Source organism: Apteryx rowi, unplaced genomic scaffold, assembly GCF_003343035.1.
Source record: "Apteryx rowi isolate R43461 unplaced genomic scaffold, aptRow1 scaffold_265, whole genome shotgun sequence".
NCBI classification, from domain to species: domain Eukaryota; kingdom Metazoa; phylum Chordata; class Aves; order Apterygiformes; family Apterygidae; genus Apteryx; species Apteryx rowi.
Genome location: NW_020449030.1, coordinates 422377 through 448908, shown reverse-complemented (window position 1 = coordinate 448908; position 26532 = coordinate 422377). Strand labels below are relative to the sequence as shown.

The 26532-nt window shown below is 36.3% G+C and overlaps 1 protein-coding gene across 5 annotated transcripts in view; it reads left to right on the top strand.

The window, feature by feature from the left end:
* The window catches only part of GOLGA4 (golgin A4), a 67248-nt gene that overhangs the window by 24826 nt on the left and 15890 nt on the right, over nt 1-26532 (top strand). For 2 of the 5 annotated variants that reach the window (XM_026067937.1, XM_026067938.1), the window contains exons 8-19: nt 1066-1164; nt 1627-1765; nt 3520-3707; nt 4878-4961; nt 5828-5975; nt 12210-12388; nt 13111-13242; nt 14284-14439; nt 15300-19426; nt 20304-20425; nt 21508-21638; nt 25058-25168. In XM_026067937.1, coding sequence (XP_025923722.1) covers nt 1066-1164; nt 1627-1765; nt 3520-3707; nt 4878-4961; nt 5828-5975; nt 12210-12388; nt 13111-13242; nt 14284-14439; nt 15300-19426; nt 20304-20425; nt 21508-21638; nt 25058-25168 — 5616 coding nt within the window. Of the gene's footprint in view, nt 1-1065; nt 1165-1626; nt 1766-3519; nt 3708-4877; nt 4962-5827; nt 5976-12209; nt 12389-13110; nt 13243-14283; nt 14440-15299; nt 19427-19564; nt 19597-20279; nt 20426-21507; nt 21639-25057; nt 25169-26532 lie in introns of those variants that run through there. The other 3 variants (XM_026067936.1, XM_026067935.1, XM_026067939.1) reach the window with 2 other exon arrangements.

Genomic DNA, 26532 nt, shown 5'->3' with positions numbered 1-26532 from the left:
AAAAGTGAGATTCAGAGTTGAACGAGAGCAAAGCAGGAAGCAACCAGTGTCTCGTGTTTTGTCTCCTCTTTGCTCGCTCATCGTTTCTTTTGCTTTCTGTCATCTTTGCTGGGCTCACAGAACCCATGTTTACAGGTGGTGCTCGCCTTTATACAGGTGTCTTTGCAGAATAGCGGTCATGGAAGTATTAGCTGGAAAGATATATACAGATGAAGTAAATAAAAAATTTAAGATACAAATTCAGGAAATGACTTACAGTGGATGCATATGAAATGCATATGGTTTTGATTCAGTAAGTTGAATGTGAATTAATTTTATGAAATATATATATTGTTCTAATAGAACTGATTATTTAAAGAAAAAAAAACTTTAAAAGCATAGGAAATAAACAAAAGAAACCGCCCTAAAACAGTATTTTGTAAGATTACATAGCTATTGCTAACAATTTTAGGCTACATCTGCATCTTTCTAAGGGTGTTCAGCCAAATTAATGCCTTATCCCAGTCCACTAAGTAGGCAATGAGTAAAACCACATAGTTAAAGTTGTTTGACATCCTCTGTCCTTCTCATTTGACCTCACCTCCAAGAGGGAAAGACTACTTACTGTTGTCATAAACTGCATTCGTCATATTAGAATACTAGCATGTTGAATGAACGTAAGAGAAACTTACATCTCTGCTGCTTGTGTTGATTTAATCTGGGAGTTAAATGAATAATCTAGTTTCCAAAAGTGCAGTCTTCATCTCCCAAGGGAACTCTGTGTGTCTATAACTGTTTTCAGGAACAGGCCTGAAGTGATCCCTGCACAACCTTATTTTTGGGGAGGAAGAGTCCTTGATATTTTTATATGAAATTTAGACTTTTGCTGTTTTATTTCTGGTGTTAAAGTGATTCCTTATACTGTTGTGTGGAATGTTGTATAGTAAAAGCAATGTCCATTTTATGCAAGTATTCTGGGGCCACATTAAACTGCAGTGAGTTTTTTTATTATTATTTCGTAACACTTAAGTTTTCTAAATTTACTTTTTAGTTCTCATTTGAGGGAAATTTATTTATGATTCTCAGGAGCTCCAGATGGATCAACAAGCTAAGAAACATCTCCAGGAGGAATTTGATGCTTCCTTAGAAGAAAAGGATCAGCTTATTAGTGTCCTGCAAACTCAGGTAAGATATCTTACCCGAGAGATGTTCTTTAAAACTGCTCTTTCTAATAATTAGGAATTTATTGATAAGTTACGATTATTGAGAAATTAAGTGTATCTTTGTGGTAGTGAATACCTTTGTAAGATCTCACTCTTGTTAAATATACTTTTTTTTTTTTATTTGCAGCTGAATAGCTTTGTAATGTCTTTGTTATCAGGTACATAACATCTGTTTGAGCTAAAATTGCTTTGACAAAGTGTATGGGTTTGGCTTAATTGGTGCTTGTTTCTGCACTCATGATACTATTTTTATGTTAATTGAAAATGTAATTCTGATTTAAAAAAAAATGCTAGAATACTCGAGGAGATTTTTTCCTTTCTCTTCTTACTGATATCAATTTTATTAATTATCTCTAGTTTTGAAGATGAAAACATGATCTGCTTACAATCCTTGTGTTTGTAACAAAAAGAACATTTTGTTTAGGTATCGTTGCTGAAACAGAGGTTACAGAATGGCCAAATAGGTATTGAATTACCTGATCCAAATATCCAGTCTGAATCACAAGTTCAAAGTCCGACAAAAGAAATCAGTGCAGAAAGTATTATGGAACCAGGAAGCAATGGTAGGTATTGAGGCTTTTTCAAGAGATCTTGAATTGTAACTAAGTACAAGTAACTAAGACTCAAGCTGTTATAGCAATGATGTATTTTTCTAGAAGAAGACAATTTTTTCTGAAAACAGTGAGGTAGCTAAAAGTACAGGACAGCTCTTTAAGATGCTAAGTTTCCATAAGAGTTCAAATGTGGTACATCTTGCCTTCCTAAGACCTGTTAATAAGAACAATATTATTGTAAGTATTGCTGTTGCCAGTAGGGGGTTTTGCTGTCTCTGCTTAATATTATTAGGAGGTTCTGTCCCCAAGTAAGCCAGGAACTGTACCTTGACTTTTAGAGAGGTGACCAGTTGCCAGTGTGTTTCCTTTTTAGTTTTCCCAGGAAAAAATAAATACCATTATCAATTTAGAGATTCAAGCTACTGAATAATCCCTTAAGTGTTCCTCTAATCAGGAGATTGAATTGTGGTGCTCCCAGTATTGTTTAGATCTGATTACTAAGCAAGAGGTATTGCTGGTGTGTTATGGAAGCGTCATTCGTTGGTATCCTTTATGAAAGACAGGGTTCAGACTGAGGTGAACATGCATCTTGAAATGATCTTTGTTCAGCATCTGGCATGATATGAATTTTCAGTGTTTGGATAAGATATATGTTTAGGTCAAAGATTTGTCTTAGCGTGATGTCTTTAACAGTGCTTAGGAAAAAAATAAGAAATAGTATCAAGTTCCCAGGAATCAGAGTTCTAGATGTTTGCTATGCTAGAGTCTGCATCTGGACTATAGCATGCAAGAACTATGGTCATGAACTTAACCTCTGTGAATTTGTCTAATCCTGTTTTCATGACAGGTACTCTTACGGACTCCAGAGCATCAGGGTAAAACACACAGTAAAATATTACCCATATGCTAGTCATACAGAGCAGAGTGTAGCTCAGAGAGGCAATAAACTTGGCCTTTACCCTGCAATATGCAGTACTGCCAACTTGGATACTTTTGAATTATGTCATGCCCAGCCCTGGGAATACAGGAATCTGCTTGGTGCTTGAGAGACGTGATTTGTTTTGCTTTGCATTTTTTCCTGCTTGTGAATATTTTGTTAGTGGCAGCAGATGGGTTCATAAATCAGTATAACTTTCCAATTGCATAGAAAACTTTGTTGAATAATAGTTTGCTTTGCAGTTTGTATAATAATTGGGGTTTTGTAAGTTCTCTAACCTTTCAACAGTGCTTTTGTAATCAAAGTCCTTGTAGTCTTGAGCCTTAGGCTTTGTTTTCTGCCAGCTTCTGGTTTATCAGGCCTTTCAAGTTAGTTCTATGGATATTGTTTTTTAAATGAACATTTTAAAATATGAAATAATTTTTTAAATATTTGTGCTCAGTGAAGTCCCAAGGATTTTTGAAAAGCTGTCTGGAAAAAAGATTTTTTTTCTGATGAATTGGTTCATGGATGACTCGTGCTAACATGTTCAGCTTGGCACTTGCTGCAGCTAATGAATTAAACTACATTTTTTGGGCGATAAAGAACTGACGGAGAAAAATGGAAATTTATTTGGGGTGCAAGATTGTATTTGCTATTCTGTGTATGTATGTGCTTGTTTCTGGTTGAATCTGGAATGTGATTCTAGTAGTCAGTGGAAGTTTTGTGGACTTAAGGAGACTTCTTTAGAGGGCTTTGAGTCACCCACATTCACATGGAGGGTATGACGGAGGATCTGCGTTTCGAAAAAGCTATGCATGTGGTAATGTTGGTATGTTGTCCGTAGAGGGTAATGAAGATTCTGTTAAAACACTGGAAGCTCTTAATCAGAGGGTGAAGCGCCAAGAGAACCTGCTGCAACGTTGTAAAGAGATGATTCGGTCGCACAAAGAGCGCTCTGCCCAGCTGACCAGCGAGAAAGAGGCGCTTCAAGAGCAGTTAGAAGAGAGACTTCAGGAACTAGAGAAAATGAAGGTATGGAAAACACCCTAACTTTTTAATGGGTAGCTACTAATACAGTGTAAGAATTCTGATATTTGCAGAATTTATTAATAGGATCCTTACACAATGTACAGACTGTCACAAGACACGGTGCTGCTCTTTGTTGGAGTTAAAGGTGTAAAAGCCATCTGGAATAAACTGATTGAGCAAGTACACAAAAAGTTGTAAAGAAGGGTAGGAAACCTTACTGTATGAATAACCTTCAAAATGGATATCAGAAATAAAGGAGATACAGGAAGTTGGGGGGCGGCAGGTAGGAAAAGGCCATCCTGGCACAGAAGACAGGAAGTAAAGAGTAAATAAGAAACCTGAAAAATGGAGCAGAGCTAAACCTTTAAGGCAGATAGTGAAAGAGGCATCAGTTATGTAAATAAATAGAAGACACAGAAGGACAGGAAAGTGAAGAATAGAGTGTAGTGAAGATAGGATAAAGATTAAAGAAAATGTAGGCGCAGTGCCAAAGCTAAATTAATATTTATCTCAGTTTTCTTTTCAAGGCCATTAATGGTGAGTGTGGAATAAAAGTAAGGTAGCTGACAGTACTGGAAATATGAAAGTGCATGAAAAATGTAGCTGTACTCATCTGTAGTTCTGGGGGTAAGATTCTCTTCTCTGTCTTGATCTCTGAGCACTAGCCTAGTTCAGAAGAGCTCAGGAAGACACAAGTATTTTAAGAATTTTTTCCACCCCAAGAACACTGATGAGCAGTTGCAATGTTGCATTGCTGAGATCCCCTTGTAAGCCAAGATACAGGTAGTAGAGGAGATGCCTTAGGCAGGATTATTGCCCATTTTACTGTAGCAGCACTGAGATCCATGAGGGAACCTGTGGAGGCTGTTATCATGCCTCCAGATGCCTGAATTATGATGGAAGCTATAAGACAGCCTAGCACTGGGACATTTAAAAGTAACTGCAAGCCGCCCACTTTGATTTCGCTGGGCTTTATTCTGTGCTCTACATTTGAGGCATAGTGCAGAATCTCATTCTTAGCCTGTTTCATGTTTGTAATGTAATGACAGTTATGTTGATCTGTGCCAATCTAGGAACGATTCTTTATAAGATTCAAACCCAGCCTGCTTATCAGAGGAGGTGTTTCCTTACAGATGGCAGCACTTTAAACTCTTGTGGTTGGGTCTCTTTTAGGAGCTTCACATGGCTGAGAAGACTAAATTGATTACGCAGTTGCGTGATGCGAAGAATTTGATTGAGCAGCTAGAACAAGATAAGGTAAACAGGAAGGAATTTTTTTTTTAACTGTGTAGTTTCGGAAGAAGGTTGGTAAAAGCTCAAAATATCTGACTTCCTGATGCTAGAAACCATCTTAGTCATCTAGTTTGGCTTGGTTACATTTCAAATTTAACAACCAAATCATTTAAGGTACCTGACCATTTTATTGTATGGATACTTTAGTATATTTGTCTGTTAGTTCATAATCAATACTGTAAGAATATGTTATTTAGGACATGATTTTAGAAGGCCTAGTGATTCCTGGACTAGCAAAATTGCTGGATACACGGTTGTCTTGATACAGGATAAAAAAAATCTGATGAAGATAAGATATAACGTAAAATAATTAAAAAGTGACCAGTGAAGTAGAAGCGGCTGTAGTTTCTTAGGAATATGAGGAGTGTCTCATAATTTTTGTTCCTTACAGGTTTTTCTATCACATTCTTGGTACTTGGAGTACCTTCTGGTGGTGTAATAAGCAACATGACTAATGCCCATCATACATGCATGTTCTCTAAGGAGAAGTGTACACACTGGAATGCTTTTAGTTTTGGTTTGTTTACAGAACTTGTATTTTAAACAGAAGTACCTGTACCAGTAAGAGAAAGTTTTTGATTGTTCTTAGTTCCTGGTAGAGTTCTTCTTGCCACTAGATAAATTTTGGCTACTCTTCAAAAAAATCCCTGTTCTTATCTTCTGTTTATTAACTTTTTCTGTTTTCTAACATAGGAAAGTACCATGATCTCTGCTATTGTAGTAATAGACTAAAGTTTATTCCTGCGAAGGATGGTATCCTGGCTTGAAATTGTTTTCGATGTGTGTTTTATTTATTTGTTAGCATTTTACCATAAGGACCTTTTCCATAGGGTATGGTAATTGCAGAGACAAAGCGACAAATGCATGAAACTTTGGAAATGAAGGAGGAGGAGATTGCCCAGCTGCGTACTCGGATCAAACAAATGACTACAAAAGGCGAGGAATTAAAAGAACAGAAAGAAAAATCTGAAAAAGCTGGTAAGAAATTCTGGAGATTATTAGCTTTCACATTTGAACATGAAAAAGCTTCAGCATGGTCTTTTTGCACTGTTTCATCAGTTGTTGTTTGGAATGGATGTTAAAACATGCTTCTTTTTCCTAATGTTCTGCATATCACTCTTGCTAACATCATTACTGACTTCATTTCTGGTCAGCAGAGGTTGGGGAAATTTTTCACTGTTTTGTGCAATACTTTTCAGATACCAATTCAACAGGAGCTGAAGAAGGAAACTGCTAAAGGGCAGCTGTACCTTCCTGTTTATAGGATTAAAGATTGCTATGGTTTATGCTTGTATCATTTCAGGAAGAAAACTCAAGAGATGACTTTTTATAAATTGTCATCACAATATCATGTATTTTAGATAGAGGGCATAGCAATAAGTATATGAGAGCTTGTGAAGAAGTAGAAACAGGAGGATGTGTTACTTCTATAATAAGCATTTTCTTTCAATAATTGTAACGGAAGTATTTCTGATTTCTTTGTAGCCAAACAGCAGTGATGATTTCATTGTTTCAGGCTTGGAACTGAGTGGTTATGTAATTACACATTGTAGATGGCTCTTGTTAGAAATTAGAGAACATATTAATCGTGTGCTTGTGGTTCTCCTTTGGCTTGAAACTAAGTTAAAGGACAGAACTTTTTTTTTTTTTTTTTTAACATAGTTATAGTGCAAAACAGTTTTCACTATCAAAGTTCTTGGAAAAGAATTTTGTTTGCTCTCATAACATGCATTGTGCATATTATGTCTCTAAAAAGTGATGAGAAGTTCAAGCCATACGTTTCATAGCAGCTCAATTAAATCTATGTAAATTTAGGTCAGAACTTTGAATTTTAAAGATTAATTTATCTGGATAGAACATATGCTGTAATACAGTAAAGCAGGTTGAACACCCCAAATCAGCAAAGGAAACATAAAAATACACAAAGCAGTAAGTGGTCTGCTAGAAGACCTTTGAAAAACTTATGAAAACAACAAACGTTTTCCTCAGTTGCCCTTTTCCCCCACCCTTTCAGACTGCATGTCTATTTTTAGCTTTGGAAACCCAGATTTCGGAATCAATCTTTTCTAAAGTTAGATTTTGTTCATTTTTTTTCCAGAGGCTAAAAAGCTTTTTTTTATATAATATTTTCTTTTTAAAAATTTTCTCAAGAATGTTTTAAGGCTTCTGTAGTTATAAAGTAATTATCATAGCTGTCTGAAACACAGAATTTGTTGAAGCAGTAGAAACCTCTAATTATGGACTAGTATTTGCACACTTTAGTACAGTAATTTCCTCATGTTTGCATAGCCAGAATCTGAAAATGGGTTAGCAGTGATGCTCTGGAGAAATTAACTGTTGTAGTGACAGGTAATCTTACTTGGGAGTAATGTATTGAGCATACTGCACTTTGCAAAGGGGAGATTTGTGTGTTGAGTATGTTCTCTCTTTTTATTATTAAGGACTTTGGGTAATTTTATGGTGCATCAGCATCTACTTTACCTTTGAGTGCATTTATTCTTGTGCTCTGTTAAGCATGCAGATAAAAATTTTGAAAAACATTGAAAAATTAGTTAATACTACTTTTAAGAGACAAATTTATAAGATCACCTTTATTAGTTTTTCCTATTATTTCCTTGGCCGTATGCCCACTGGAAAATTGTCATGTACAACTGAAATGTAGCTTGAAACAACTGAACTAAATTGTTCTGACGTTTGAGAAAACCACCAGTAATACTGGGATAGCCTGAAATTACTTCTGGGTCACAGCCTCTGGTTTTTACCAGCTTTAAGAATCAGACAGTTTTATGTGTTTGAGGTCAGTGTCTTTAAAATGCTGTTTCTTCGCTAGTTAATGTGAGAGCTTTTTCACCACATTATTGTTAATTTGGTGAATGTCTTTAATTCTAGACTTATATTTTTGCTGTATTATAATTCAGTGAAGAGTTGACTCTATAGAATAGTTTATTTGTAGAAATGTTGATTTCATTTAAATTATGCCAAAGATAAAGATAATATATTTAGTGTTTACTTTGTCATAGTGCTGTATCGTAGGTTAAAAAGTAGTGTATTTTGTTGCTGCTTCATATTTTTAACTTGCCTAGAATTACACGTCTGGCTTTTTTGGGGGGTGAAATGCGCCCATTGACTTAATACAAGTAAAAATTGTAACAATTTAGTGTTAATGTGTTTTTGTGTAGTAAAATAGTGAAAAGATATGTATGGTTACTTTGTACATGTTGCATAAACTGTAACTTAGTCTCCCAAGTTGATGATGTCGCAGTTCAGTTTTTTGCAGTTAAAGGTACATTATATTGAAATCTCACAAAGCATCTTGTTTTTGTGCATCCACACATGCCAATAAGTGAATCATGGTGCCTTTCCCAAGCCTTGTATGAACAGGACTGGGGTAAGGGCTCGTCTTTCTTACATCACGCATTGAGTGCTTGGACCGGACTCTAAAAGTAAATTCTGTGCTTCTCAGGCAATGGCAGTTCTTTTACTTGAAGTAACTGCAACTGATTTTTTTATTTTAATGCTTTGCAGTGTATGTATACTATTTACATTTCACTTCAACAGAACTAGTTGTAATATTTGTAAATTTATTGTTAAAATGAAGTTTGTTACCCCAAATGCTTGGCATAAGTCCCATCTGACTTCTGAGGATATAGATTGCTGATGTATTTATATGCTGTAGAGTAAAACAGGAAAAGCCTTTAGAAAGCAAATTCATGTGGCTTTATGTTGCCATCCTTTGTAGGTGGCATTTCTATTGCGAGCTTAATTTATGCTTTGCAACTTTCTGCAGAGAACAAAGTCTCAAAGTCTTGACTGCGCATTTAAAAAACTCTGCCTAGATGCACAAAGCAACCATAGGAAACGAATTCAAACCTTTATTTCTCAAACCGCTTTTTGACAAGATGCCTGCTCTCTGCCTTCAGCACGAAAATACAGGAAGCCCTCATTTGCTGTCCCTGGTTAGTGCGCTCTTCGCCATTTTCAGCGGTAGATGTCACCGGGGTTGCAGGTGCCCGTGCCTACAGCCCTGGTGAGGATGACTGCGAAGTCTTTGCAGCGTGGCCTGGCCTTACCCAGGGCAGCGGAGGCCTCTGAGAGCTGCCACTGATTTCGTACTTTCTAGCACAAGTTTTATAAAATCCACTTTGCTGCTTCAACTCTGGCGCTCAGGCTCCGTATGCTTAATTTATCTGCGGGAAGGTTTCCCATTTGCCTGGTTTGCTCAGGTGGATGGGATTTTGCAAGACCCCCCTGAGGTTTTGTGAGAGTGCTTGTTACCGCTTCTGTTTTGCTGGTGTGTGTTCAGGAGATTTCACTTAATCAGTACTTTAAGTTAAGAGCTCTTTTCTCAACAGTAGGGATGCTAGTGGGGGAAGGATGCAGACAGCAGCTTGACTCTTTGGATTCAGAATAGACGTATTTAAATAAAATGCAGACTTTTATTCCGGCCTTCCATCCACAGTAGAATTAAAAGCTTCCACGGACACAAAATTTAGTCCATGTTCTGCCTATTTGAAAGGATGGTATTTTAACCCTCTGCTGGTTTGAAACTTGCTTGTGTCATGCCACACTGGAACTGTTTTGAATAAAAACGTTGTGCCTTGCTTAAGTGCCTGAGATGCATATAATTTAACTTTCAGAGAACTGAGTGTGTTTCTGTGCAGTGCTGCTGCTTCGTGCTGCCATCCCATTCCCCCCTGCCCCACCGCCGCTGCCTTGCCATTGTCCGCGCCAGCTTCTGCCTCGCTTTTGGACAAGCATCCCGCTTGCAGCGGTGGGGCTGCAGCTGCTGGCCTGCACGCTGCCCGGCTCACGCAGCCCCGTGGACAGCCCTCGTGCGAGCCCCAGTCTCCTGCTCGCCTCCACGCGCCACCGCAAGTGCCTCGTCTTTCCTTTCTCAGCAGTAGCACGTTGCTGAAACAGAAATGAAGTGTATGTTGCTCCAGAGAAGATCCAGGAAATGATATGCATGTGGAAACGTGGAATACACTTAAAATCTTTTATTTGCAGGTTTTAGTTTTGAATCTATATTTGGTAAAAGCTTTTTTTTTTTTTTGGTGGGAGGGTGTTTTTTTTAAAGTCATTTATGATGCTGTAATACCGAAGGCCGTTTTGGCTGCCTGCACGTGCTTTCGTTAGGGCTGAGGGGGGGGATCAGGGAAGTTGGGCTGCGTCCGTAATGGATTTGCACTGGGGTGGGTGGGGGGAGCGCGACGGGGCAGCCTGGGGTCCCCCCGCTCCGACGGGGCCAGCGCCTCACGGCGGCCCCTGCAGAACGGTGCTCAGAAACACCGTGGCCACCTCTTGTAAGGGGCTGTAAGCCTTCCTGCATGCTCGCGTTATGTTTTAGACTGTTTTTCTGTTTGCGATAGTCTCTAGAGTTCTTAACCTTTTAGAAAGAGTTTGGGATTTTATTATTTAAGGAGGATAGGAACTGCAAAACTAGATACAGTAATGTGCTTCAATACTGTCTGGGTCAAAAACCACCCTGTTTTGTCCTGAAACTATCACTGGCAGGGGTCAGAGAAAGGCTGCCTTAGAAAACAGCCCAGAAAGGTCAGAATTTGGGCAACTGCAATTTTAGGGAATTAAGTTACTTGAAAAAGTAATATTTGCAGCCTTGGCTCAAAAGCGTAGATTGTAGTTAAAAGCTTCAGTTTCAAATGTTATCAGAAGGTTTGGAATGGAAATTATTTTTGCTTTTCAAACCCATGCCTGAACATTATTAAAAATGGCAAACTGTTTATATTTATTCCCCTCAAAACCCCCCAAGGATTATAAGAATTACTGTGAATGCCTACTAAGTGATGGTGGGTCAGGGAAGCTAGAGATGGGGGTATCTAGCTTGATTTCCTTTCTGCAATAGGATTAAGTGGAAGAAAAGCTAACATTGAAAACCTACATTAAAAAATACTGTGTTGTCACTGCTCCTAGAATAGTATCCAGCTAGTCCAAAGTATAGCTGAAGTATAGTTTTATTTTTCTGTGTCCTGATAAATCAGAGACTTTTGATGTTTGCACTATGATTTTGAATTTTACAGTTGTGTTTCCCAGATTTTTTTTTTTTTTCTGTGAAAAATTAACGATCCAGTAGACTGTTTTGAGACTGGATTTTCTTTTGATGGGAAGCAGAGGCTTTCCATGTTCATGATGTATTTAGGAAAAGGGACTTCCTGATTAGTGATCAAATTCTAGGCATGTGTAAATCTATGTAGATTCTGCTATCAGTTTCCGTGAGAAACTTGGATGCTGTTACTGAGTAATAATAATACAGCTCCCAACACAAATTAATTTTCTTGCTTTCTTCATCTAAATGATCATCTATGAAAGGAAGAAAATATGTTAGAACACGTTGGCCTATGGTAAGAAGCAGTTGTGGCATTATTGCTGCCGCTTCATAGGTTAAAATGTGTTTCGGCAGACTTGTCCATCTTGTGCAAATATAAATAACTATTTTATTCCTCCATCCTGAGTGTTCCTTTGAAATGTACTATGGATATTCAGCCTTGTTGAGAGCAAGCATTAAGGGTTTTTTCTTAGGTTTTACTTGCAAAGTTTAGAAGCACCAGGACAGTCTTCATAACGCAAGAACACTTTTTCCATGTCTCTCTGAATTGTTTCGATAGTAGTTTGTATTAAAAGTAAATAGTGAAGTGATGAAATCAGCAAAAGCTATCAGTATGGAGTCCACCAACCACACAGTTCTAAAGAAGCTTCTCAAGGTTGTACTCTTTGAATGGAGCAACCTGTAAATAAAATGCCCTGGTATCATGCATCAGGAAGAACTCTTTCATGATTCAGTAAAAGCTGACTTGCATTGCAGTCAGTCTTGGTTTTTGCTTACTCTAGCTAATTTTAGTGGAAGAAGAATTTGTGAACTGCCTTCTCATCATGCAGCTTTTGTCTGTTCTTCAAGCACATAAAGCCAGAAGAGGCGCCATAGTTTTATTTATATGGTTTGTATATTTTATTGTTAATTTAGGGGAAGAAATAGGAGCTACAGAATGTATTGGATTCTGAAAGTAACCAAAGGATTTGCAGCTGCTTGTGAGATCTCTTGCCTTTCTAGATAATAAACCCAAGTGAATTCTTGATGGATTCCTAGGTTCATTCTGCTGTTAGGTGTGTAATTTACAGTTATTGGGAAATTCTGTACTTGTATCAACAAGCATAGCTATTTCTTGACTGTCATATATCTTTTTTTTTTCTTTGCAGCTTTTGAAGAGCTTGAGAAGGCTCTGAGTATTGCCCAAAAGACAGAGGAAGCCCGGAAAAAATTGCAGGCAGAAATGGATGAAAAAATCAAAGCAGTAGAAAAGGCAAGTGAGGAAGAGAGGGTAAATCTTCAACAGGAGTTAACCAGAGTAAAACAAGAGGTGGTTGAAATGATGAAGGTAAAAGTTGAAACTAACTCTGTTTTATTGGTTTTAATCTAATCGTTCAGTTACGACTAAAACTATAGTTGTACAATACATCAGTATATCAGAACTTTTTTTAAAAAATCTTGCTGTTTAAAAGGTTCTAGAAAATATAATTTGCTTAAAGCTGAAGATAACAGAAAATTCTCCAGATGGATGTTTTTTTCTCTAAACATTTAAAATCAGTACAGTACATTAAATACATTTAATGTTAAAATGAACAATTTTATTCTTAGTTTTACAGTGTTTAATAAAATTATTTACTAAAAGTAAAGAGAGACTTTAAAGGCAGTCAGTATGCAGGACTGTCAACATTTGAACTTCTGATTTGTGAAACTTTTAAGAATAGAAGGGAAAGCTACAGACAGAAGTTCCTGTTCCAGTTTATTATTACATTTAAATTGTGATGTGAAACTGAAAACACTGAATTCAACTTTGTAGAAGAGTTTTTAGAAAATATGATATTTCTTCCGGTGAAAGAGTTGAGAAAGAAGATAAATAACTTCAGACTTGTAAATAACATCTGATAGGGCTTAATATTAAGCCTATTGAGTAATTGTTACTCATTCAAAGGAAGCAAAAGGATAGTCCTGGTGTCCCTCACTGTTGCACTGCTTTTCTTATAAAGAAATAACCCAAAGTGTTTTCTTACTATTTAGTATTTTGAGAGTCAGGTTTTTTCTGACTTTGATTCACAGAAGTCTTCAGAAGAGTGTGTTGCTGAACTAGAAAAATTCCATAAAAAAGAAATGGCTACCAAAGATCAGGAACTAAATGAGAGATTACAAGCCCAAGAAGAGGAGTTCCAGGAGCAGATGAAGGCAGCTCTTGTAAGCATCCCTAAAATGTGTAGAAAGTCACTTCTGTAAGTGTGAGGTGGGACTAGAAACTTCTCTATGATATGGTAATTTCAAGTCTCTTTCTCACGCCATTCCACAGTGGGAGTCCTTCTGCACCCAAAGATATGGGTGCCCTCCATAAGTCAAGATGCTCAGAGGCTTCAGCAGCACGAAAGGAAAGCGGCTGCAATGGTTTAGACTGAATAGTGATAACTAATCACTGTAATTGTCCACTGACAGCTGTGTGGTGTGGGAAATTTTTTTTTAAACTCCCTTTGTTAAACTTTGGTTTTTGAGTTTCTTCCTCAGGATCACTGGAGATTGGCTGCAGCAACTAGAAAAAAAGGAGATAAATGGGGTTGTTACCAAAAAATGTTGATCCTATTGACTATTGTTGTGTGTTAACTTGTGTGGTCAGGGTTACCTGTTCATATTTTTTGACCTCAGGGAAGAATTTTCTTCTTGATCAGGCTGGCAAGGACCATTAGGGTTCTTTGTACTTCTCTGTAACCTGTAGTGTGCTTTAGATCATCAGGCAATTTTACCTAACAAATACTGTATATTCTTTTGGGCTTAAGACCTCTGTGATGGTTGGTGACTAGGACTGTGTGACCCTGATAGTCCCGTCCTCATCATATTCTTCTGCCTATTTTTAAGGTTATTTTTAATTATAGGGAATAGAAGCTTAAAAATACATTGTCAGTAGAATCAAGTGAGGACAGATCTTTATTCCTCTGAGGTGTTGCTTTCAATTAATAGTGGTAATCCAAGCCAAAATGAAATGCTGAAGTAGCATTATATTGGTCATATAAAGAAAAGCAGAAGACTTATGGTTGCCACGAAAAGAAAAATGACAATAATTTGTCATAATTTTATTTTCACAAACGTAATACAAACTGTGTGTGTGTATGTGGAGAAAATACAGATGATTAGTGTATACCTCCTGTTAACTGCTTTGTAAATATCCCATTATACTGCTTTAGAAGGTGCGATAACTGTAGTTTGATGTTTTATTCATAATTTTTGGTACAGGAAAAAAGTCAAAGTGAGTGTTTAAAAACCCTGCAAGAACAAGAGCAACAGGAAGCCCTAGCCTTAGAAGAATTAGAGCTGCAGAAAAAAGCAATACAGTCAGAGTATGACAAGAAACTTCAGGAAATGCATCAAGAAGTAGAGACTTCTAGAACTGTGAGTAAAGCTTCTGAAAGGGTAAACGTTTTTTAAGAACTCCTTTCAGTATATATTTAACTGTGGCAGGTTTACAAATACTGTGGATTTATTGTGATTGGATTCGTTTTGAAAGAAGTCTTGCAATGATTTTTGCAGTGACAGAAATTAAAGTACTGCCGTAGTATGCTGCAGCCCCTAGGTTTTTACATGATTAGATGGCAAAATATAGAAATATATTTGATTTGTACATGGTGTAGGATATAAGTTTGTATTCATATGCTCAGTTTTATAAAGTAAGACTTTAATCTTTTAACTTCTGGATACTGCTACCATACAAACACTTATAAGAATACTTGAGTAAGTAAAAAATTTGCTTAATTTTTGAAGGATCTTTTGCTTTGTCACAGGTAAGATTTTATTATCTGCTAATGGAAGCATGTATGTTACTCAGCCACTTCCAAATATTAAGTTGGAAGTTTTGCCTTTAGAAGAGTTTTAACATTACAGCAGCAATTCTGTGTGAGGTGCAATTGAGGTAAATTTGTAGATACGTATAAAGCCCCATAATTGTTTGTACAAAATTTCATGTGAATTATTTTGTTTTAATTAGTTTAATTCTTTCCAGGTTTTTATTGTATCTGTTTTCAATGCAGTGAAATATAAAACTTTTATTAATTAATTAGCTCAAGGAAGCAACATTAAGAACTGACTAGTTAAATGAAAAGCATATGTAAAAAGTTGATATTCATTGTAAGTAATAGAATAAATGACTTAATTGTATTTGTGATTTTTAACACAAATTTATTTTTTTAAATTAGATCAGTTCTTTACATTTTGAGTATTCATACTTCTTTATTTAAAACTTTATTTTCTAACAGAGGATTCTTGAATTGGAAAGCTCTCTTGCAAAGTATTCACAAGATGAGAGAAAACGATCAGAGGAATTAAGCACTCTGATGGAGTCTGAAAAAAACCAGCACACTAAGGAAATCAATGATGTGGTTGAAAAACACAAAGAAGAATTAGAAAATGTGAAACAGCAGCAGGAAAAGCTTTGGACAGAAAAACTTCAAATCCTAAAGCAACAACAAGTAACTGAGATAGAAAAAATGAGAGAGAAACAAGAACAAGAAATAGATGCAATACAGAAAGAGAAAGAAAGAGTTTTCCGTGCACATATAGAAGAGATGAATGAAAAAACATTAGAAAAACTTGATGTGAAACAAACAGAGCTAGAAGCACTGTCTTCTGAGCTATCAGAAGCGCTAAAAATACGCAATGATTTAGAACAAGAGCTCTCAGAACTGAAAAGTAAAGTAGGTGAAGCAAAGCAAGAATTGGAGGCAAAGTTAGAAGAACAGAGGAACCAGCACAAGGAAGAAATTGAAATGATGTTAAAAGAGCATGCAATTTCTATTCAAGGAGTTGAGAAGGTACTCAGAGAAGAACTGAACCAACTCAAACAATCGTTGGAGGAAAAAGAAAGACATTTGGAGGAAGTAAAAGCACATGAACAGAAACTGAAGGAATCTGTGGAAAGATCTGAAAGTGAACTTGTCCAAGTGTCTGCAAAGCTAGAGGAGCTCTCTAAGTCCCATCAGAATACTTCTAGTGAGCAGGCAAAGAATTATGAAGAGGAATTAGCAAAGCTGCAGCAAAAACTGACAAGTCTGGAAGGTGAAAAATTGCAACTTAATGAGCAGATAGTAAGAACTGAATCCCAGCTGAATGAAGTTAAGAATGAGTTAGAATCATACATCTCTCAGGTAAGTGACCTGAAGCAGCATCTGCAAGAGCAGAGCAATGAAAATACACAAAAAGTAAACTCTTTAACACAACAGTATGAATCTCAAATGAAGGATCTAGAAAAAGAAGCTAATCAGACAAAGAGGAGTCTGTCTGAGAAGGAAGATGAAATTGAACACATGAAAAAGTTACAGAATGAACAAGTGGAAGAGCTTAAACGGAACTTGTCAGCCAAAGAGGAGAGAATTAGTGCTTTACAAGGAGAATATGAAAATAAACTGAAACGTCAAGAAAACAAGATGGAAAAAGTTAAGCAGCGAGCAAAAGAGATGCAGGAGACTTTCAAAAAGAAACTTACTGAGCAGGAAGCTAGACTAAAAAAAGAACTTGAAAACAAGCAGTTGGAGTTCAGTCAGAAAGAGAGCGAGTTCAATGCTAAAATGTTGGAAATGGCACATGCGAGCTCAGCTGGAATCAGTGATGCTGTGTCGAAACTGGAATCTAATCAGAAAGAGCAGTTAGAAAGTCTTGCTAAGGCTTATAGGAGGGAGTTAGAAGAAATCACCCAGATTTGGGAAAAGAAACTCAATCAGCAGGTTGAAGAGCTCCGGGAAAAATATGAAATGGAACTGCAGGAGAAAGAGCAGGAAGTTGGGGACCTGAAGCAGAACCTCAAAAAACTGGAAGGTAATCTTAGTCAGTCCAGGAAAGACCACTCAGTACTTCAGGAACAGCTTAGCAATCAGAAAGCAGTAGAAGAAAAGGACAAAGCTAAAATTACTGAGCTTACAGATACACTGAAAACACTTGAGGAGAAAATCCAAACTATGCAATCTTCTCAGTATAAAGATCATGAAAATTATGAGAAAAAACTAGAGGCGATTCAGCTGAAAGAAACAGAGTTTAAGAGGTTGTCAGGAGAACTTGTAGCACAGTTAGATGCTTATTGGAAGAATGCTGAAGCTCTATTACAAACAAAAAGCAATGAATTAATTGAAAAATGTAATGAAAATATTGGCAGAGTAACATGCAAAATTGCAGATTGTGAACACCGAACCACAAAAATTAAAGAAGCAGTATCAATTAAAAAGAGTAGGATTCTCGAACTAGAAGCTCAACTTAGAGAAGTAACAGAGCAGCATTCTGCTGTAAGTAGTTCTTTACAAAAGTCAGTGCAACAGCTGCAAGAGAAAGACAATTTAATTATGTCCATGAGAGTTGACATTGAAGGACTTGTAACAGAAAAGGAACAATTGCAAAAAGAAGGAGGGCATCAGCAGCAAGCAGCATCAGAAAAAGAAACTTGCATAACACAGCTGAGGAAAGAGTTATCAGAAAACATCAATGCTGTCACCTCAATGAAAGAAGAACTCCAGGAAAAAGAATCTGAAATTTCTGCTCTCAACAAAACGGTTAATGATCTTAATGTTAGACTTGAAAACATGGTAAGTTTAACCGAGAAAGAAGCAGCTATGTCTCTGTTACACGAACAGCATCAAGAGGATCGGATGCAGTTGTTGAACCAGGTGCAGGAGTTATCGTCCAGAGTTGAGACACTGAGTCAAGAAAAAGCATCAGCTCTTGAGCAAGCGGACCATTGGATGACCAAGCTGTCAGAGTGGAAGAAGAAAGCCCAAACAAGGTTTACACAAAATCACGATACTATTAAAGATTTGCAGAGCAAACTTGAACTAAACAATACCCAAGCCAGTAAAAAAGATGACGAGCTGAATAAACTGAAAGAGGAGCTGGCTAAACAAAGCAAGAATCTGGAGAGTTTAAAAAGTGCATTGGAACAAAAGCAGAACCAGAGAGAAAAGCAAGAGAGTGAGTTGACTACAGAGTTAAAAATCCAAGCAGCAAGAATTGCTGAACTAGAAGAACACGTTGCTCAGAAAACTTCAGAAAACAGTTCCTTGATGGAGGAACTTAAAAAGCATAGTGAACAAAAAGTCACAGAACAAAAGGAGATAGCCTGGCAACTTCAGGAGGCAGAGAAGGTGGCTTTTGAAAAGGACAATAGGTTTAAGGAGGCTGAAGAAAAAGTGCTTAATCTTGAAAAGAAAATGGGTTCACTGGAGGCTGAATTTGAAGCAAAGGAAAGGGAATTTGAACAAATTAAATCAGCAGTACTTAAAAGCAAAGAGGAAGAACTGAAAAGACAAGAAGAGAGACTGAATGCAGAAAACAGCACAAAGTTAGCAGATCTGAAAAAGAAGGCAGAGCAAAAGATTGGTTCTATTAAAAAGCAATTGATGTCTCAAATGGAAGAAAAGGAACAGCAACTTAAGCAAGATAGAGAAAATCAGTTAAGAGACTTGGAACAAAAAGTGCAGGAAAGAGAAGCCAAAATTGAGTCCTTGGAAGAAAAAATTAAGTCAACAAGAGATTCCACAGAATTACAGGAAGAAATGCTGCAAAAAGTAGAGAGTGTAAAAGCTGCTATAGAGCAAGAAAAGAATAAAATGCTTGAGAGTGTCCAACAGACATACGAAGAGAAAATACATGCCTTTGAGAAGGACTTATCCAAAAAAGATGAATTGTTGCAGAAGTATGAAAAGGAGCAAAGAGAGAGTAATGACTTTCATCTAGAACTGCAAAACAAACAGGAAGAACTCTTCAAAAAATTGGGAAGTGTTGAAAAGAGACTTCAAGAGGAACAATGTATGACTGAAAGCCTCAGGAAAGAACTTGAGGAGCAAACTAAAAAATACTCGGTGTTAGTGGATGAGCATGGTCGTTGTGATGGTGAGTTAGCAAGCAATAGGGAGGAATTAAAAGCTAAAGAACAAAAACATCTTGATATGGAGAATATGATTGGAGATTTCCAGAAAAGATTGCAGGAAAAGGAGACAGTCAGTCAATCTTTAGAAGAGAAGATAAGAGAGTTGAAAAATAATCTAGTGAAGGAAAAGGAATTGCACAAGACTGAGATGAAAGATACAAGTTTGAGATATGAAGAAAAACTGAAAAGTTTACAGCAGCAGTTGGATGAAAGAAATGACTGCCTGAAAGCTTTTGAGGAAAGTGCTGAAGAAAAGACTAAATCTGATTTGGAGCTGCAGAAGTTACTGGGTGATATGCAGACCCAGCAGAAGGACTTGCAAACTAAACTGGAAGAGACTGAAAGGGAGAAACAGAAACTGCGCAAAGATGTGAATAATCTTCAAAAAGACTTGCGTGCTCTGCGAAAAGAGCATCAGCAGGAACTCGACATAGTTAAGAAGGAGTCCTTAGAAGAAATGGAGGAGAAAATCAGGTAAATTTTCTTCCTTGTATTGTTAACGTGGCTTTGCTTTATTTTTAGCCACTTAAATCTGAAGATGAATCCTCTTTTTAAAACTCAGTTTGTACCAATGAAATAACAACGAGTATTTTTCTGTGATTTTTTAAATAGCTTTGCTTAAAAAAAAAAGTCAAGAAAAGAACAATTTGAAACTAGGATTTCATTCATGAACATGTAAAACAGTATTTGAGTCGTAAGTTAAAATTTTTTTTTTTTTTGCCAAAATATTATATATTGCTCTTGATTTGTGTTGTAGTGATGGTGATTTTCTGTATTGCCAGAATATTAAATACAGTTTTATTTTCCTCAAACAGGAAATGCAATTTGTTAGAAGTTAGTATCAAGTTTGTTAAGTTAATTTTATGTCCCTGCCCTCTAAGGTATCTCAGTATCCATTGAAAATTCAGATCCCGAACTGAAAGGAAGGAGAAAAAAAAAAAAAAGACAAGTGCTATCAAGAATTTCTCACATGTAGTGCAAAAAATGTGGTATGCTGTTCAGAGCTCTAACAGTTTCTTGAGCAAGGAATTCTCTGAAAACTCCACATTTATTCTTTACTTCCAGTTCTTCATCTTCATTGTTTTAAAAAAAAAGGGGGGGGGATTTTTTTTTGTTTTTAATGAAACCCCTATGTCTTCCAGGTGAATTTGGTGGAAGGGAGGAGGGAGGCAGGGGGGTGGGTGTGTGGACAAAAAACCCAACAGGATTCACATAATATTACTTCCTTGAAAGCCAGCCCATTCTAAAACAGTTTTGGAGAAATTCCCAGATCTCCTACCTTGCTAAACTGTTCTCACACTGTCTTTAAACATTTTTATTTTCTCAGTGTGTTTTTTGATATTTTGTACAGAAGTGAACAAGAAGACATTGAATTAAAGCACAACTCCACCTTAAAGCAGTTAATGAGAGAGTTCAATACTCAGCTGGCTCAAAAAGACAGGGAGTTGGAAACTGCTGTAAAAGAGACGATCAGTAAGTGAAATACTAATGTAATTATGGTCAATAAAGGTTAAAAAATGGCCAGAAAGTCTTCAAATGTTTTGGGCAAGGAGTTTCACCTGGGAGTCTGGTAAAAAGTACATTTAGTTTTATGATTTAATGCTACTTAGAGAACTCGGGGAAAGATCTTCTTTTGCCTAGGAAATAACATCTAAATTTTATTTGTAACACAGTTAGAAAGCACATCTGTATTTGTTCTTCCTTTCCCCATAGACTTGATCTTTGATCTGGCACTGTGTATGTCTGCATCTGTCGTGGTAGGAGTTACTGATGATAGCCATAATAGCCATAGTTACTATCGTTTTGTCATCTGTACACAAAAATAGGAGGAGAACATGTTTTTAGGGGTGAAGTCTAAGCCCGTTGGTAAGTTTTCATTTTAATGCTACTTGGGATTGAGCAACTCAGACCTGCAACACTTCAATCCATTGTCAAATGTATGGCACTGAAGGACACCTTTGAGAGAAAATTATATCCAACTAGGAATCAGATTTGCATTTTCTTAGCTGTATCTTGCAGACTTTGTTCACTGACACCACTAAAGGTACCAGCTGGATATGATGTCTGATTAATATATGGTTATAGCTAGAGCACAGCATGTTTCAGCTTCTTTTCTTTGTCCACCTTTTGCCATGAAACTCTAAGTTGGAGGTTGGAGCGAACAGGAAATGTCTTTTGGTGCCACAGTTAATGGAGGTGCCCCTACAAAGAGGAATTTCTGAAAATTTGCAGCTGTTTCAGATCCCTTCTGTATAGAGTAAGAGATAAGGGCACAACCAATGTTCAGCAATTGATTCTAACTTTCAGAAATAAGTTCAGACACCAGGCAAGAAAAATTAATGCTAATACCAAACTGCAAACGGCAAACTTTATATACATTGGAGTCGTGACAAAAATGTCACTGATATTGCCTGTGAAAAATGAGTTGCATAAGACTTTTTTTTATAGATGCCTTCCACAGTTGTCTTTAAGCTTTTTTAATACAGTTGTGACATATAATTTATCAAAATAAAATGCATTTTTTTTATATCACCTGACTTGGTTTTTTTTGATAGGTAAAGCCCAGGAGGTAGAAACTGAATTGATAGAAAGCCATCACATAGAGACGACACAGTTGCATAAAAAAATTGCAGAAAAAGATGATGATCTAAAAAGAACTGTGAAAAAATATGAAGAAATCCTCGAGGTATCTTTCTGAAAAGTGATAAGACTATGTACATTTTGATTTATTTCTTTCCTTTGTTTCATTGTAAATTTGGACAGAAAACTATAATTCCTGCCAGTAAAGATCTTTTTGAAACCTACTGCTTGCATTATACTTTATATGTGTGGTGACCTAGCCATCCCTTTGAGGTACTTGGAGTTAAAATGTTTGCCTCTGTTTTGTGAAATCATTTCCAGATTGAACTGAGGAAAGTAAGCAAGTTAAACAAATTAAAGCTTTACTAGATTTAGTTTGTTGTTGGGTTTTTTTTGGTTTCTTTTAAGGATATAAATGCTTTGGTTGTGAGTTGACCTCACCCTCTTCTCTGATATTCTGTCCAGATTGGGACCGTAGCCCTTAAAGTGAGGCTCTGTTTTATGCAGGAGGCAGTCTGTCTGCATGGTTTTTATGCTAGTAAAGCTTGCATTTTTATCTGTAAGTGAACAGTCTGTCTGCGTGATATCTGCAAATACACATAATCTTGCTCCAGTAACATGGCAACCAGAAGTTGGCAGCCAACTTCAGTCTAAGGATACTTTACCCTCCAAGGATGACTACTGTCTTAGCCAAGTAGGAATTTAGATGGGGCAAGGACATGTTTGGCTACAAAAGATTAAATAATTTTCAATGGTAGATGATACAGTAAGCTGGGGTGCAAGCTTTAATTTTGCCAAGTTTTAGTCCTCTTTGTGTAAGTAATTTAATAAAAAATGGGTGTTGCTTGAATAGAATCAGTGGTAATAAATGGAAATGAACTTTTAGTTTATGCTCAGTTGCCAGTCCAAAGAGCTATGTACTGAGCATGTCTGAGTGCTCTATGCTATTAAAAAAAGCACAAGCCTGAAGGCAGATTGATATTTTGTGCTCTGATTTTTGTACCTCAAGCAGCTTAGATGGAGATGCCAGGTTTTCAAATTTAGAATCCCCTTTCTTTTGTTTCCTAATTTAGAAAGGTTACACAGTATAAAACAGTAAAGTTAATTGCTTGTGCCATAGATCTAAATTCCAAATTTCTGGAGTATTTATACTTTTCCCACATGTTGTCTGGATGTGCAGTGTGCTGCCATTCAAGCCCATACTGTAAAGGTCCAGTAGGGCTCTGATTTAAAGTCATTTGCTTATAATTTCTGTCTGTTTCTGATGCATTCTGAACATCTGACCACGTCTGAAACATATATGCTGTAATGAACGTGTAACCTTGCAGGTTTGGGCTAATTTTGTTCTTGTTTGCCTCTCACTGATGATGGCAGTGATCATTCCTGGGGGTTAGAATAAGTTCTGTTTCTGTTAGCTGTGGTTTGATAAGTTAAATTCCAGACCACGTGGTTGTTTGGGGGGTAATGGTGTGCATGTGAGTGTTCCTGTTATTTTGGCAAAAACAGTTCACAGAATCTGTTTACTTGTTTCCTGAAAAAGTATTGCAAGAATCTAATAGTTAAATATTTATGTTAATTGAGTGTGTGTCATATCCATTGAGATCTCTCCTAGAAATAGGAGCACACGCATCAGCAGATATGTGAGATTTTTCAATAGAACCTAAAGTTATCAGTTATTACCCCCCCTATTACCTGGCTTGACTTACAATAGGTTTGAGAAATTTCACATCAAGATATTTATGCAGAGACTGTGAGGTTTCTCTCTGCCATAAATGGTGGGAAGACTAAGCAAAGATAATGATGGTTGCAACAATGAATTTTGCTCATTTAACTTTATAGCTCTTCATTGCATTTTACACATGGTTAATGTTGCTAAAGATTGGTCGAACTTGATGTGAGTATACATCCTTAAAGACTAGCAGGAATAACTCAGTCTGTTAAACTTAATATGATTTATTTGTGAAGTACTCTCCTGGTACTTCTCTTGCTTTGTCAGGTGTTTGCTTATCTTTCATAAACACTTCGATCACGTAGGATTTCATTAAAGTCTCCCTAATTAAAGGACTTCTAAATCAGCATAGTCTGCAATTTGAGGCCTGCGATTTTTCTCCAGCTAAACTATCATTAAATATCATTAAAGAGAAATTGAATGCTGTATTCCAGTTAGCTTAACTTAAGCCTATGTGTGAGCTGAAAATGAAATATCTAGTTTCAGCTGTGTAATCTTTCATTTGTCATAATGCCTCCCATGTGGATACAGGATAGGCTTTATGGTTAAGAATTGGGAAATTATAGCTTTATTGAAGTCTTAATCTATAATTGTAATTAAAACAGAATAGAATGTGTTTTATAGATTTTCAAAATTTGGCAGATGCTTTACAGAACAGTAGATTATTGGAAATACAGTCTGTAGTGTGTTGGATCATATATGATTTCTAATCTTTTCAAACTTTAAATTATCTCTGTTCGGGGAATTTATATAAAGAATGTCTCACAGGTCCCTTTTACAGAAGTGTCATTCATCATTTTGAGTTGAATTTCTTTCCTGCCTTTCAGCTCCCTTCTATGACTAAGAATGATGTGCATGCAATTTTGCATTATTTCGGTGGACAGTAGTCTGGAAGATATAAGAATTCAGATTCTCAATGTAAAAAAAGAGGAAAATAGAAGCAACTGAATGTGCCAGGTTTTGATATTTTTTAACCAGAGGAGTATATCCACCTATAAGAGAAATCTTAGACAAGTTTGGCTGTTGATGTGTTTTTAAGGACATAGGAAAAATCATGTGAATGAAGAAGAAATAACTAATTTTGGGAGGGGAGTCATGACATTTGAGATTGAGCAGGGTTTTTTATTGAAGGTGGATATTCTCAAAACTTCTAGGCCATAAAACTTCCTCAGCGCAGTGACTTCCCATTCACTAGTTTTGGGTTTGTCTGTTTGGAGAGGTGTGTGTTTATTCTCAAGCAGGGTACAAGGAACATATTAAAAAGTGGCCTCACAGGGAAATAATTCTTACTTTCTCATGACATATACTAATTTTTTTAGCCTGGACCAGTCTTGTTCTCCATTTACTTTTTCAATGAATATTCTGTATAACTATAGTCTGTTCTCCTGAGATTTTGCATGGAACAAAATTTTGTTCAGCTGTTCTGTTATTGTTAAGAGTTGATAAGTTGTAAAAATTTGATCTGTACTGATAAATTGTACTGATTTGATTACACTTGAATGCTGTTTTAGTGCTAGTGAAAGGTATTTCTTTGTCACAATTTTCAAAAAGCTAACTGTAATCCTAACTAATCTTAATTGTTCAAGGTCTGCAAAATCTTGTTAAGCTCCTGTGGTTGTTTCTCACCGTTTTTCATAGTACTGTAGTATATAACTAGCCTTTATACTAAGTTTCAAACATCCTGCTCTATGTGTATGACATAACTTCTGCTTTCTGTCTGCTGTAGTTAGACGTTAAGTGGTTAGATGATTAGTTGTGTAAGTAATTTTTTTTTATTATTATTTTGCATTTTGAAGGCTCGTGAAGAAGAAATGACAGCAAAAGTTCACGAGTTGCAGGCACAGCTAGAAGAATTGCAAAAGGAGTACAAACAAAGGATGGCAGAAGTGGAGCATCAAAACAGTGAAGTGAGCTGGCATTAACACTTATTAACATTCAGTGTGAATTGCTTATAAAACTCTGTTGTTTCCAGTTAACTGTATTTTTTTTATATTCTGGTCTTCCCTTCCCCATACAATTTGTGTTCTGTTAGATGTTAACTTTGAAAGTGAACTTTTTTTATAATCTGCAGTATTTGATAATATCTTTTTTTAATGGTTTGTTTACAAAGTCCAGTTGTGTTTTGAGGAGAGCTTGCCTTATACTTTTTTTTAAACATTTATTTCACTGGAAGCACTTTTGAAGGAAAGGAAATCAAGTTGGGTCATTCTTAATGTGGTTTTGAATTGAAATTCCAGTGAACACTGAAATAGTCCCGTACCCTGAATACCTAAAGTATGGACAGATTCATTTATTTCTTAATTGAAAGAAGAGTCAGTGCACACTTTTGTCTTTCTGAGAATATGTTTTAGTTGAGGAATTCTTCTTTGAATGATAAAAATACTACTAATTATTACTACACTGAGAAAATAAAAAATATATGAGGTGTTGAGTAATTGATGAGATCATTCATATTAACCTCATTTTAAGAGTTTTCATTTTAATAATATGCCTCAGTGGGAGACATAAGACTTTTTAATTGACACTACAGATACTGTATAAACTACATCATTTTCTTTAGTTTTGATGGGAGATAGTACATCTCCTAATGTTTGTCCCTTTTCCCTTGCACTTACTTGTAACATGTTTTTTGTTACTCTTTTTAATTATTCCATGACATAAAAGTTTTTTCATAACCAGAAAAGCAGAAATAATTGTATCAGACTGCCTCATACTCTTAATCAACCCTTGCCCACCTACTAATGATAATCTTATATAATCTTATTATCTGGGAGAAGATTCTTTAAGAGAAGGAATCTTAACATCCTAAAACATTATTCTGAAAAGTATAAAGAGTACTTTATCTTTAGGATTTCTTGATTAACTGTATTTCATCTATTGACTAAATATATGCAATCATTTATCATCATATTATACATTCAGCTTCAGGATTACATTTTCACTTATAGGACATGAAAGTTGTACCAAAGCTACATACCAGCAATGGGATTTCACATTTCTCAATTCTTCCCTGAAGTGCATCACACAGGAGTTGCAATAGCAGCACAAGCTGTAAAATATTTGGATATTGCAATTATTACATCTCTATGTAAAGATGACTCTGCTTACAATTTATAAGCAAGAAAAAGGTAATTTTGTCCATCTTTGAAATCTTGTCCACAGTTCTCCACTCCTTGGAGTTTCCATGGCAGGCTTTGGAGAAACTCAAAGGAGTTGTTCCGTCTGTGGCAGGTATAAACCAATTGAGAAAGCTCCATTGCTGGTAAATAGC